General features: G+C 47.9%; 1 protein-coding gene across 2 annotated transcripts in view; it reads left to right on the top strand.

Annotated features, from left to right (window-relative positions):
* Nucleotides 1–120: 120 nt before the first annotated feature.
* EXT1 (exostosin glycosyltransferase 1) overlaps nucleotides 121–14,795 on the top strand; it is a 176,668-nt gene continuing 161,993 nt past the window's right edge. The window contains exon 1 of one of the 2 annotated variants that reach the window (XM_065668843.1): nucleotides 121–1,353. In XM_065668843.1, the coding sequence (XP_065524915.1) occupies nucleotides 407–1,353 (947 nt within the window). In that variant the 5' untranslated portion in view covers nucleotides 121–406. The remainder of the gene's footprint in view (nucleotides 1,354–14,795) is intronic. The other variant, XM_065668845.1, reaches the window with a different exon arrangement.

The raw sequence follows: 14,795 nt of genomic DNA, 5'->3' as shown, positions 1-14,795 counted from the left end.
GGGCCGGGCCGGGCTGGGCTGGGCTGGCGGCGCGGGGAGGGGAGGGGCGGGCGGGAGCGTGGCGAAGGAGAGGGCAGGCAGCGGCGGGAAGGCGGGAGCGGGGCTGCCCCGGTGCCCGCCCCGCGCGGGGGGCCGGCCCCTGAGTGCATGCGGGGCGCCCCGCCGGGCCGCCGCCGGCCCGCCGCCGCCCGCCGCCCCTGAGAGACCGGCGGGGAGAAAGTTGCGGCGGTCGCCCACATGCGCGGCCCCGGCCGGCGGCTTGGGGAACGGCGCCGAGCGGAGGTGGGCGAAGAGAGTTTGAAGCGCTCGCCGGCGGGAAGATGGCGGAGCGGAGCTGAGAGCGGCGCCCGGCGAGCTCGGGGCGCCCCCGCCTTCCTCCGCAGCCCCCCGGACCCCCGCCGGACACATGCAGGCCAAAAAACGCTACCTGACGCTGCTGTCCGCCGGCACCTGTCTCGTCCTGCTGGTCTACCTGGGAGGCGTGTGGCTGCAGGCGGCGCGGCGACCGCCGCCCGGTAGCCGGCATGGCCCGCGCCCCGGCGCCGAGCGGCCCTGGCCCCGCTTCCCCGACGCCCTGCGGCCCTTCGCCCCTGCCGAGCGGCCGGGCCCCGAGGGCGGCGGCGGGCGCGTCTCCCCTCGGCAGCGGCGGGACGCCAGCGCCGGCCTCTACCGCGGGCGCCGCTGCCGCATGGAGTCCTGCTTCGACTTCGCCCAGTGCCGGAAAAACGGCTTCAAGGTCTATGTGTACCCGCAGCAGAAGGGGGAGAAGATCGCCGAGAGCTACCAGAACGTCCTGGCCGCCATCGAGGGCTCCCGCTTCTACACCTCCGATCCCGGGCAGGCCTGCCTCTTCGTCCTCAGCCTGGACACGCTGGACCGGGACCAGCTCTCCCCCCAGTACGTGCACAACCTGCGCTCCAAGGTGCAGAGTCTCCACCTGTGGAACAACGGCAGAAACCACCTGATTTTTAATTTATACTCCGGCACCTGGCCCGACTACACCGAGGATGTGGGGTTTGACATCGGCCAGGCCATGCTGGCCAAAGCCAGCATCAGTACTGAAAACTTCAGACCCAACTTTGACGTTTCTATCCCGCTCTTTTCTAAGGATCATCCTAGGACAGGAGGGGAGAAGGGATTTTTGAGGTTTAACACCATCCCTCCTCTCAGGAAGTACATGTTGGTATTCAAGGGGAAAAGGTACCTGACGGGGATAGGGTCAGACACCAGGAATGCCTTATATCACGTCCATAACGGTGAGGATGTAGTCCTCTTGACCACCTGCAAGCATGGCAAAGACTGGCAAAAGCACAAGGATTCGCGCTGTGATCGAGACAACGCCGAGTATGAGAAGTAAGTGAGCGGTGCCCCTTCCCCATGCGAGCGTGCCTGGCTCTGCAGGCAGCCCCGGCTGCTGGGCAGATGTGTGCTGGCACGCTGATAGCAGCCAGAGGAAAGCCTCGGTTTCTCCTTTGGGTGGATCGGTGGCTGGCTTGGTGCTGCTTTGGCCGGGGAGGTGGCGGGGAGGTGTTGAAGGGCAGCGCCGCGTCCCACAGCCCTGGCGTTGCTTGCCTGGGTACTGATGACCTGCATCTGCAGCCCTGGCCAGTGACAGAGGTGCTGCTGGAGGATGCTCTGGCATTTGGCGCTGCCTTTCATACCCCCAGTGCCTCTTGGGGTGGGTGCCCTGTGCCTTCACTGCTCCAAGACAAAGTTTGTATGAGTCCTCAGCCCTTTTCAGTGCGTGTGTGTGAGCCTGGCTCTCTGGTGGCTTAGCTGTTAGGAGTGATTGCTGGGATGCTCTCTCCAAAACACACTGCCTGGTATCTGGCCGGTGTCTCCGTATCTCCACAGTATCTTGCCTTGCTGTCTTTTTCCTCTCGGTTCAAACCAGCGCAGCATCAGTAAAGAAAGGAGGAAAAAGAAAAGCTGCCTGTGTTCGCGTCCTGTGTCTGAGTTTCTGATACTTACATGTGAGAGGATACATTGGCAGTGCAGCGCAGTGTGTTTTCTGTGGCTGCTTGGTTTCTTGGTTGAGGCTTTCCCTCCTTTTTATTTTCATTCGTTGGCAATGGCACTGTGTAGCCGAATTTCGTGCTGCTGTGGTGCTGCCCTTGTCTTCCAGTCTGCTTTTCAGGTTTGTATATATAGTTGCTGGGAAAATCGCTTCCTGGGAATTACCTCCAGGACTGCGCTGCTGACTAAGCCGTTTGCAACTGATTAGTTCATTTAAATGCCGACCACCACTACATCTGCTGCAGAGTAGGTGTCTGTAGATGAAGTTTTTCGCATGAGAATGTTTCCGTGTAGCTGGAATTAGACACTGAATCAAACCAGATCAGCCGTACGGCGCTGAGTAGTGTGTGGTGGAGCTGCACCGGGAGCTGCCAACGGCTGGAGGGGTTTGCGAGGCACGGAGGAGCGTAGGTGGAAAAATACTCCTGGAGAGCAGCCGGGAAGAAACTACGGTGGCATTAATGCTGATCAGAATTTCCAGCTGGCTGCCTGTTTCTCCATCGAAACTGTCCACAGGGGTTGGGAGAGACTGGGAAGGTCAGCACCACAGCACTGGGAACTTTGCATGTGCCTGGGTGAACTCTGCTCACCCACCACTGAGGGTGTAAATCTGCTGCAGAGGGGGAGGAAACAGCAGTGCAAATACCTGGTGGGCTTTTAGTCCCATTCACTCTCAGAAAACTGATGGGTGAGTGGTGAAATGATGCACATGCGGAAGAGATACAGTGGCAGTGCTGAGCGATTACTAGAGATACTAAGCTAAGCTCATGTTATGCATGACGTGAGAGTCCCTTTGGCTTGTGATCTCTTTTAGGGAATATTTTTTTGAAGGGGTGGGGGGAGAAGGAGACCTGATAATTGCAGCCTTTCAGGCTATGCTGGCTTTTGGCATGAATCTCAGCAACTGGAGCTAATTTACAGATAGGGAAAGTCCTGGCCATTTGCTGCATTCTACAGCTGTCGAGTTGTCATAAAAGCAAACATACCTGCCTGTGATTTGACGTGAGTAGGGCCATATTCATTGTTTTTTATAGCTATGCCATTTGGTCTAATAAAAGACTTCTCCACATAAGCTCTTCCCCTCCAAAAGTGTCTTTGTCACTTATTTTGCAGTGAGGGGTGTATATAACAACCCTCGGGGGATATGGAAGCATGAACCTAACTGGTACACAGTGCTACTCATACAAAACCCATGCATGCTGCTGTGATGCGACTGTATCTGGGGTGGTGTATGGGAGCTTCAGCATTTGTTGCAATGCTGCTGTGAAAGACAGGAAGTAAAAAAAGACGATTACAAGAGGATTACTCCAAGAATTGAGGCAGGTTGAACCTGTGGTCGGGCCAGTGAGGTGGACAGGCTTGCTCTGGTGAAGAACTGCAAATGCTGAAGCTCTTTAACCCAGCATCCTGCCAGTGAGTGCACCTGCCAGAGCGTGCTGCTGCCCCGTCCTTCGCACTCCTGCTCCGGTGCCGACTCACAGCAAAGTATGCCATCTGCTGATCTTCCAGCTCGGCATTCTCTGTCTCTCCAGTGCAAACAAGGACCACGCCTGGCGCTCCGCTCCCTTCATAAAATCCAGTGACGAGGTCACATCCCCGGGGTAGCGTAACAGCAGTCAGCTGGGTAAAATGCTTCTGTGCCTATGTGTAAACCAGGTGTGAAAGCTGTAGGAGGGACTCTTGTTATTCGCCCCACCTAAAGCAGCATCCGATTGTGAAAGAGGCTGTAGCGCTTAGGAAAGAAATGTCTCTAAAGACAGCTAGGCCTTGAAAACTGCATGCAGAGCTGCTCTCTTGAGGCTTTTGGGGCTTGGATTTAATAATGCATCCTCAAGGTTTTAATCAAAAAGAAGAAAAACATGTTCTCCAGGATATGTACATTTGCGTATCCATGTAGAGTTGGGAAAGTCAGGTACTGCGCTCTTGTGTGCCCGTTTTCCCATCCTCTGCTGTGACGCACTGTTTCACCTCACGTGGAGGACTGGAGCATGGGTGCCCTGACTGTGGAGAACTGGCCCCCTGATACCAGTCCTTGCCAGGGTGAAATACCAGTGATCAGCTCTAGGTAGAGGCTTTGCCAAGCCAGGTGGATCAGGTGACCAGATTTTAACCACGGTAATCTGTCAGCAGGGTGTAGTGTTAGTTGAGTTACACTTGGTGCCAGTGCATGTTAAAAGTTACTTGCGGTGGGGTTTCATCTAAGGCACAGCCTTCCTTGTTGGGTTCCAGCAAGGTCCACTTGTCTGCAGGATGTGGTGTTTCCTCTCTAGGGGATTGAAAAAGCCAAGAAAGGTGACTTCTTGACCTGTGGAAAAATGTGTGCAATGTCTTATTTCATTTGGAGGAAGGAGGGATGAGCATGTGCGTATTTGACTCTGTCTCCCTGAATTATATTGGAAGATCCATCTGTATGTTCCAGCTAATTAATTTGCACCCCAGTTATGCATCTCATCAGATAAAGCTGATACAGACTAAAATGAATTGCATTAAGATTAGACTACTAGCAAACAAGATATATAGGAAAACAAGGAAAACCCCTGCTTTCTTTACAGACTGGGCTTTCTGAATTACTCCACGGTAGGATTTCAGCATCAGGCTTTCTGTTTCACAAAGGGTTAAGTGAATGAACAGTGCTGCTGCTGAAGTCTGAAGACAGCCTCTTAAATATTTAATGACAGTCTAAATATATACATGTGTACAATGTGTTTTAAACAAAGGCAGAATTCATGTACAGGCTTAACTGGTTCCAAATAATTACTTTTTGGAAGGTAATATAAACAACTATGGATAGGGAAAGAAATGGAGGAATGCAGTGTTCTAGTAAAGCCAGATGCAGGAGAGAGATTTGCACTGAAATAAGGATCTTTCTAGGAAAGTAAATAATGTCTGTGGTGCATCTCCTGATCTGCAACAACTTTGCCCTTGGAAGATGGGGAGAGTAGCAGTGATAGTATCCAAAACGTAAGGTCTCATCAAAAGCTTGTTCAGGGAGGCTTCTTCCTCGTATGTGTGCAGGATAGCTGAAGTTAATGATGGTTGGTGAAACAAAGGGAAAAAAACCAAATAATGGTCAGGGTTGAAGAAAATAGGATGGAGAAGCGGAAGTGAGCAAAAAATGTATTTTTGGAGAAATGTCTATTTATGGTGGAGGACAACTAGTGTAGCAAGGGTGTTCTTTATAGACTTGAGTTCTTGGACTAGTCAGTGCTCAGAAAGCTTGTGTGATCAAGGCTGAGCTGAGAAAGGCAGGGAAAACACTCAGGACCTCACAAGGTGGGACTAGTTCTGCAGGAGGAGGTTGGAGGCATGTGGTTGAGGAGGAGCCTGTGAAAGGAGGTGTGCACAGAGCTACCTGGGGCTGCTGGGTGCTGGCAGAAGCAGCATCACCACATGCCTGTGCCTGGGAGCCATCTCTGCAGGGCACACAGTAGCACTGAGCAGGGTTGTAGATGTACTTTCACAGGTGAAAATATCCAGCTGAACATTTTCATTGATCCCTAGTACCCGGTAGGTTTACCTGGTGTGTGCTATACTGGTGGAACATGTCTCAATCACATCTGAAGCTCCTAGCCATGAAAATGCTGTCCTGAGCAAAGGTTACCATTGTGCAATAAGCACAGAGGGGGAAGAGCAGCAACTTTTAGTTTCGTTTCCTTCCCACCAGGAATAAAATACACATATAAAAAAAAGAAGTGGTAGGAGCAGACGCTCGGGATGACTTTGCCACTCACGAGACCGGCATGAAAATGTGGAGTAAGGCTTAGGCATGCCCGTCCAACATGTGATGATAATCTGGAGGCTGCATATGCGTGTATGTGCATGTTGTGAACAAAGGTGAAATTCTTATATTTTCAACATACAGATTCTTGTATTTTCAGCATACTGAACTTCAGTGTTTTGGATTGAAATACAAATACAAATGCCGCAGTTAATCACTGACTGGATTGTCTTCAGGATTATTTAAAAGCCCTTACAGGTCAGCTCCTTTACAGCTATTTAGGATGGGGCTGAGAAATCACCCAGGTTCAGGGTGGCTCTTGTCCAGGACATCTGAACTGAGATGGGAGCCATCATCTTGTGTATCACCAGCCTGCTTTGGGAGCTTGGATGAAGCTCAAGAACTACTGAGAGAGCTTGGGCATTTTCCCAGAGTATCTTGGCTCCTGCAGAGACCTGTCCTCACCAGGCTGCTTTTTTATTTTAATATAAATTTTCAAGAAACTGGAAATTTGCCTGTTTTAACAGTGCATTTATTTCAAAATGCAGTAAGCAGGTAAATGACAAATCTTCACTGTACATCTGAGAATAAGGGGTTTGCTCCATCGTGTTCCTCCTCCTGCTCTCTGTATTGTGAAGTGTCCCTGTGTGCCTGTTGGTGCTGATTTGAGGTGAGCAGTGCCCTGGTGGGATAGGAGCTTCCACCTGGGAGGCTCGGGGCTGATGCTGTGGTGGGAGCTGGGAGCAGGGTCTGCAGGAGCATCTCTGAGCTCACCAGCGATGCAGTCCTCAGCCTGGCTGTTAGCGCCATGCTCTTCCTTTTTGGAAAAGGGGTGCAAGAGGCTGGTTGCATCTACGTGAGTGTGTTTGCCTCTGCCACTGGTGCTGAGCACTGCAGTGTGTGTGGCCGGGTGTGTAGGGTCAGGCACTGGCAGAGGAGCCCACCCTGCCCGCAGGCCTTAAACCAGGCGCCCTCCTAACCTCAAGTAATTATGTTTTCTTGTGGGGCAAGTTATTATTATAATTGCTTGCCCCAGGCTTTTCTGTCTTTCTGTGAAGCATCTCATAGTAGGCTTTGTGGTGACAGAGTGCTACAGTAGATGGCTGATCTAGTCCAGGTCAGGTGTCTTCTGTATGCAGAAATGTAGGTGAACGCTTCTTTCACAGCCAGGGGAGCTTTGCTTTTATTTTTATTGCCTAGGAAAATTGCTCTAGGATAAGTTCTTGATAAATAATTATCACTGAAGGGCTGCTTGGTGATAGGACAGAACTCAGACCCAAGAATGATCCAAGGTATTATTTTAAGCAGAATTAATCCTGAACCAGGGAGTTTGAAGGGTTTGTTGAGCCCGCATCATAACTGGGCTGAAAGTAATGCTTCCAGCTGCCTGTTAGGGCAAGATGAAGTCCTGCTGTGCCCCCAGTGGGGTGCCCTTGGCAAGAAGGTGCTGCAGAGCATCCCACTGTGTTCCCATCTTTTCTCCCACCCTGGCCAGGTGATTCACAAGGCAAACCCTAAGCTGTGCAGGACTTCCTGTACCAGCAAAGGTGAGCTTCACTGAAACTGCTCTTAAGGGAGAGGGATGACTCAGTTTGGGGTTCTCCGGGGGCTGTGTGCTACTGCTTGCTGTTCCCTTATGCACTCAGCCGTGGACCCCTTTGCAGCTCTGAAGCGGTGCATCTCGCCAGGTGGATGGGATTGAAGAATGGTTTCAGCTCAAGAGAAACCCCAAACCCTAGCAAAATTGCTGCCGGTTTGACTCTGCGGGAAATAATCCTTTTGCCCCACATACAGCCCTGGTACAGCGCACTGGAAAGTAAACTGGCAGCCGCTTGTGGGAGAGGGAGGTAAATGAAACTGGTCGGCACGAAGCACTTATTTACTCAACAGATGTGAGTCAAGAGAATGTGCGGTAATCTGATGATTTCTGGAGTATTATCTGTGATTGTTTTCCCTTTCTCTCCAAAGGGCTTTCAGAAAAGCTGCAGAGTTTTGTGGTCTCAGATAAACAGAATGTTTTGCTAACCAGAGAAAAATAGTCAGGAGGTACATAGATAACTGTGTGGCCTTGAAGGGAGTTAAATGCTGTGTTCTGCGCTGCTAAAGGTGACTGACATCTCAAGGACTTGGCTATATCTAGATGATGATGCAGGATATATAGTCCTGCCCCATGTTGTATGGAGATTAGTTCAGCATGTAGGAATGCGTGTGAGTGTAACTTCAGGTTATATTTTAGGTTCTGTAGCTCTCAACATTGCCAAGTATTTTGGGATGTATAGATTTCAAAACCGTCTTACGGTTTACACTGAGTAGTAGATTTGTTCCTTCTTTTTTGTTCATCCAGCTGTGCTGTGCTTTTACATAAGGTTTTGTGTTCCTCTTTTTAATCCAAATTTCAGGAGGAAACAGGCCATATCATCACTGTCTTGCTCTTAATTTAGGAGTCTTCTTAGTGAACTGGAGGGAACATCAATGCTATGTAATGCTGATAACAACTCATCCCTGCATCTCCATCCAGGCAGGGAAGGAACTGTGGCAATTAAAGATCCAGGCCAGGGGATGGTGGGAATCTCTATTTCTTCCACTTATGGAGCAAATTATAATTTATAGCAGTTGTCACCCATGCAGTAGAAGAAAATGAAGAGCGTGGTTAGAGCAGTCCCTGTCCTGGTGTTGCAGCACGGGTGCCACAGGGCCTGGGAGGTGATTTGGAAGCAGAAATGGGGCATCGGCATCTTGCGGTGCTGCGAGCGAAGCTACTTCAAGGAATGAATTCCAAATAAGAACAAAGGAGAGGAGATTGGTCTCACACGAGAAGAGGGAAGTAATGCTTTAAGAAATAAAGGCTCTGTCTCAGCAAAATGTTGTGCCTAACTGCTTTGCTGTGAAAGAACTGGTGTGAGTGCTGCCAGGCTGATGGCATTCCAAATGCAATCTGACTTCCTAAAACGTTACTGTTTCTTCAAATAGAAGAAGAAAACCTGTAACTTCAAGCCAGTCACGAGGGTTAGGCCTCCTCAATAATAAGAGAAAGAAGATGCCATTTTCTTGAAGTATCTTGTGGGGCTTTTTACCTTCTTGTCTCTCCCACCCTGTCTCTGAGATTTAACCTGAGTTGTTCGGGTGGCGTAGTACTGTCTGCATGGCAAGGATGCAGAGAGAGGGCTGCGCGGGTGTTCCCTGAAAGGTGGTGGAGTTGGGGTATTTATCTTGTTTCATTCAGGCTCCCATTTCACACTCCAGCAAGACACATTTCTGTGTGCTCCTGCAATCCCTGGGTGAAGTGTGGTACAGGCACGGCTGTCCCAGGCCTTCTCCTGTCTGTAGCACACATAGACTCACGGCTGCAGTCAGATGGCCAGGATTGGCACTGGCCACCATGGTTATGTTTCCATAGGCCTTTAAAATGGGGAAGAATGCTTTGATTTCCCTAAGTGTTTTTGGGGTTCCTTTAGTGCTTCATAATGTTTTAGAGAAATTGCTGTGTAAAACAGAAATTTTATTTGTTAACGCTTTCTGTGTCCCTTCCTCAGGGAAGCATCAGTGAGCATAGGTCCAAATTGTGGCTGTTAAAAGCTCATAGCCTCAGAAGCAGCATAAAGTGGCTTTTCTATGGGTGTATGGGGAGGGGGGATCTCCACAAAAGCTTTTTTTGGGGTTGACACTTGTCCTAGGTCAGGATAAAGTCACATTTGTTGTATGAACCTTTTAACTCTGCTTGCTTCACTCAGATGCTACCAAAAGCCACCACTTTCCCAGGCACTGAAGCACTGCTGTTTCTGATCACTCCTTCGAGGGCTCTCACAGTGCAGTTATCAAATTCAGCAAAGCTCTTCTGCCTTAAGTTCACTTTTTCCCCATGATAGTTTCTAGTCCAGAAGTACATGAAAACAAAATAATTCCTGGGTTCCTAAGTGATTTTCCCTTTTGTTCACTTTTTTCCTTCTAATATACTCTTTGTGTTTGTGAATGAAACAGAAATAGGGCTAATTTAGTTGATTGGCTGCAAAACAAAAGTATTCAATGCTAAGAATGGGAAATGAGAAGGCCTTTCTGAAATGTTACTTCTTTGCATAATTGTAATAGAGTATAATTATACAGTTGGGTGCTTAGCAGTGGATTTGCTGTAAACACGGTCGTGCGAAATGTCTCATTGCTCACTTGTGTCGGTTCGAGTCCCAGCGCGGTCCCTTCGATGGCTGTACCAGCAGCATCTCTAACGGCATTTTCTCTTAAGGCAGGATGGTGTGTTACAGAAAGTGCTCTTTCTGGTTCTCCTCGCAGCTCCTCCCACAAAATTACCGCTGGTCGATATGGCTGTGTCAGACTGTTGACACAAATCAATCCGATCAATCATTCTTCAGCTCCTAAACAAAATTGAGAGCAGGATGCCGACGAGCTGCGTGCAGCAATGCTGGCAGCGATGCCTAAATGGGAAATACATACTGTAGAACTTGCAAAGTGCACATGGGGGACCCTGTCCTGTTAATAATTAGTTCTCTGAGGCTGTAAAAAGGAGCATGGTATAAATAATTTCCTACAACTACAGTATGTGTTATGACCCCTGCAGCCATCAGGCTGATGGAGAACATTGCCTGCCCAGTGGCAGTGGTGGTGAGGGGTGAGCATGGCAGAGTTTGGTTTGAAATCCTGATTTTCTGCATTCTTCTAGAGGATCTTGACTTCTGATACTGTTTGCCCCGTGAATAACTGCAGACATTTTATTGCAGTACCGGAATTCCTGGTACAGTTGGGTAGTTCAGTGTGTAAGTGCCAGAAAGCCCATCAGAATCATAGGTGCTGTAGTCTGCTAGAATAAAATCAGAGGCTGCTTCTGAAAACCAGGGCCTTTATCTGAAGGGAAGGCCAAATCTTTGTTCATAATTGTCTGAATCCGTATCTCTGGAGGCTTGTTTGGGTGTGTCTGCTCATAGCCTCAGCTGCTTCAGGAAGATAAACACATAAATGTTTCATCTCCTCCATTCCTCACCAACTATTCTGCTGGGTGCTAGCAGATTTTTCTTTCAATTAAATATAATTTCTCTTATCCTAATGGGAAACATAATGATAGGTTTTATTTTCTAATACTGTGATTTCAGAACCGCTTTGTAAGGAGGAGTAACATTTCCCTCTTAAAGGCTGTTTAAAAATGAGGTAACAAAATAAATAAAGAAAACCCACAAAGTACACTTTGCTAAAAGTAATAAATCTCAGACAAGAAGCAAAAAAAAAGCAAGCATCTGATAAGCTGGAGCCACAGTAAAGTTGAAAATTAATGATCAGTAAGTTGGTGCTGCAAGAGAGTGAATGCATTATGGATTTGAGGAGACACCGATAGCTTATTAAGTGTCAGTAAATTTTAGCATAAGCAGTAGAAAACCCTGATCAGAAAACATAATGTGGTGCAAGCTGCAGTTGGAAGATCCAGTTCCCACAAAGGATGCGGGAACCATGTGTATGGTTGAAATGTAAAAAAGTGCTTTGCTGGATTAGGGTCTGAAATTGCAGGCTAAACTCTTTTAGTGTCTGATTGGAGGTGTTTAAACATTTCAATAGGGCATGACTGTAATCTCAGGGAGGGATTTATTGTCCTGTAAAACCTTTGCACGAGAAGGTGTGTATGACTGTTTAAAATAATTAAAAACAAATAGCATCCCTTCACCCTCTCACTCCCTCTTGCTCTTTTTTCCCCTAAAACTGAAAGCTAAGGCTACTACTTGAATTGTAATGGAATAATATATCAAGTGAGTGATCACATCAGGCATGGACACTTAGCAAATCACAGTGAGATAACTGTGAATAACTCTCTAGTTTCAACAATTTGCATGGCCATTAACAATTGATGGGTTTCCCTTAGAACCGCATTATCTGTGGCAGCGGGATCTGTTCCCGTGCACTGCTCCTGCATACTGAGTGCCAATGGAATTCTTAAAAGTGAGGGTAAAAAAAGCTTCTGATAGCAGCAAGGTGAGAGGAGCAGGTAGGGATTGCAGGGTGGCGTTTTTTGATTTTATATTCAAGGTGATCATGCATTTTTGTAACTGCTCTTTCCCCCTTGTCTGCCTATTGCTTTAGCTACAGCTTTGTGAGTTTTAATTCAAGCTGGTGTTACGTTTCCCTTCACTGCTTGGCATCATCTCAGGCTTGATGGTTGGTCTGGCATGTGGATCAGTCTAAGCAAGACTTTAAAATGCATTTTGTTTTAGTTTTGGATTGGACATGTGTCTTAAGGAGCTGTAATGCATATTTGACGAAAGATAGAACCAGTGCTAAATTTAGCAGTCCTTGATTGCTGGGCGGCTCTTCCATGGGAATGATTTCAAGCAGGTGTCATAGAATCATAGAATAGTTAGGGTTGGAAAGGACCTTAAGATCAGCCAGTTCCAACCCCCCTGCCGTGGGTAGGGACACCTTGCACTAAACTGAGTCACCCAAGACTCCATCCAACCTGGCCTTGAACACTGCCAAGGATGGAGCATTCACAGCTTCCTTGGGCAGCCCATTCCAGTGCCTCACCACCCTTACAGTAAAGAACTTCTTCCTTATACATAATCTAAACTTATCCTGTTTAAGTTTTAACCTGTTACCCCTTGTCTTATCACTTCAGTCCCTAATGAAGAGTCCCTCTCCAGCATCCTTGTAGGCTGCCTTTAGATACTGGAAGGCTGCTAGAAGGTCTTCATGCAGCCATCTCTTCAAAAATGTCAAAGAAGTGCTTTCCTTATGAGACTCGTGCCACCCTTTTAATGAACACGTGACACACCCCTCATTTCTAATACTTTTATCTCTGGCTGTTGTCACATCAGTTCTTTTTAGAGTCCTCATCAAGTTGATTTTTCCAGCACCAAATCTCCTTCTCTCTATTTCTCCTTCTCGCCCTCTTCCCACTCCCCTTTTCTTTTCACGGTGCTGCTGTTGTGGCAAGATTAAAGCAACCGAGTGAGGCAGTGGCAGGGAAGGCTCGAGTAATCAAAGTGTGCAAGCGGCTGGAGCTGTGAGGAGGCAGGTAGGGAACACATCAAAGCTGTTGTGTACAGGCACTCACTGCTCTCGCCTCTCCTTGTGAATGACCCCTCTGCTGTAAACAGAGTTCCTGGGGTTAATTTGTGAGCTTACACGTACACAAATGCAATTGCTTTTCTACAGCCTTCCCCAAATTTAATTGCAGAGGTAATAAAGTCTTAGCTTTCTTCCTTGGAAGGTGGCTTCTGTAGATATGGTGTGTTAGGAAGTAAGTACCCAGGAGGTTAATGTTCACCTTCAGCCAAGAACAACCCATCACCTTATTGTCCTAGCTGGCTGTAAATGCTGTTTCTGGATAGCTGTAGGTGATGTTAGGAGAACTGGATGGTCAGAGAAGTGCCTGGTTGCCAAGCTAGACCCTGCGTGGGCAGAAACACAGTGTGTCTTGTCTTGGTCAGAGCACCCATGGTCTGGACAGGCAGCCATTGCTCAGCCACATGTGGGTGCTGCTCCCTGAGCTCCAGGTCCAGTGTGAAGGCTTTGGGTGCCCTTAGCTCAGGAGAAGCCCCAAATCCCCTCTCATGTCTGAACTACCTGTGCACATCTCTTGACGTGGAGATAACTATGTGGCTGGCTTTTTCCTCAGCTGCTGCCTCTGCCCACATTGCCCTCTCCCCAAAGCCTGCTGTGGAGCTCAGAGGTAGAGAACTCCATGGTCTGAACAGACTCTTGCTCTGTGTTTGTGCAAGGGATTCCTGGTCCTTGTCTTCACCCTTTGGTCTGGAGGTGTCAAAAAATCATCTCACTTTGCACATGCCATCTTTTGCAGGTCTCTTCTTCACTGGCCGTAGCCTGCTGGTGTCTTTTGCTGCTGAGAACCAAAATGTTAGCTGTTTCTGGTGGTCTATAATAATTGTCCTTTCTTTTTACTCTCATCTTTAATGAAAAATCTTTCTGACACAGGTAACAGTAGAATAATTAACAGTGAGATTGTCTGTGGTGTTTGGGTATAAAACTGGAGATCTAAGGATTTAGAAATGCTGATGTGGTACTGGGTTGCCCTGTTGGTATGGTTGCTGGTTACAGCAGTAGTTCTTATTTACTTTAACTTTAGTCTCAGGGTAACTGTGTTTCACAATAATCAATGTACTGATTACTATAATTACATCTTGTAGGGCCCCATGACTGGGCTAATAAAGCATGGAATCTAATGAATATTTGTAAACAAACTTCGTTAGGAAGTAGGTTGTGAATGCACACTAGTGGAGGATAACAGAGGAGACCTGTCCTCAGTCTCGGTAATTGCAACAGATGGAGACCTGGAAATTGAACAGCAAAATGTGGAAACCATCCCACTGCTCCTTACCTTTCATTTACTGCTGCACCGTGTCTTTAAAGTCTGTCTTAAAAAAAAAACCATAGAGAAAGGGTCCCCACTGCAGTGAGATCCTGCATGCACAATTTCGGTTGCTTTTGCAGAACTTTAAAGTATTAGCAGACATGCTGTTGAAAACGGGATTTACTGTGTAGGGCTGGTACTGGCCTTGAGTAAGAAGTGTCTATTGTCACCCCGTGATTGGATCTTAATGCAATTAAAATCAAACAGGAAACCACCATTGAAAATGGGAAATAGATTTCCTAGTGATGCCTCTGGGGAGGGGGTGACATCTGGCTGTTGGTGGAACGTTGGCTGTGTTTAACTGTCCTTGAGGAGCTGCATCCCATTTCTGCTGTTGTATTGGGCATGCTTTGCGTGCCTCCCTCTGCTTGTGTCCTGTGCTTGGACACATGTTGTATGAGTCTGGCAAGTTAACAGATGAAGGGTCCAGCCTATTCTGGATGGTTGCTTTATTTTAAGGTTGCCAGAAAACCCTTTATATCTCCTTGCCTTCTCTCCCCTCTTCTTCCATTTTTAAGCTACTTTATGATGGGTTTTTCTGGCTGAGTCTATGCGTGCCTCTTTAACAGAAGAAGCATTAAATCTTTTCACCTCCCTCCCCTTTTTATTGGTTATCTGCAAAGTTTGGTATTAATATTTCAGGGAAACACATATGTAAGGAGCCGTGCTCAGAGAGCACCAGCCCTGAGCAATAGGCTT

Source organism: Lathamus discolor, chromosome 2 (assembly GCF_037157495.1).
Source record: "Lathamus discolor isolate bLatDis1 chromosome 2, bLatDis1.hap1, whole genome shotgun sequence".
NCBI classification, from domain to species: Eukaryota; Metazoa; Chordata; class Aves; order Psittaciformes; family Psittacidae; genus Lathamus; species Lathamus discolor.
The sequence above is the reverse complement of the archived record's forward strand: the minus strand, read 5'-3'. Positions and strand labels throughout refer to the sequence as shown.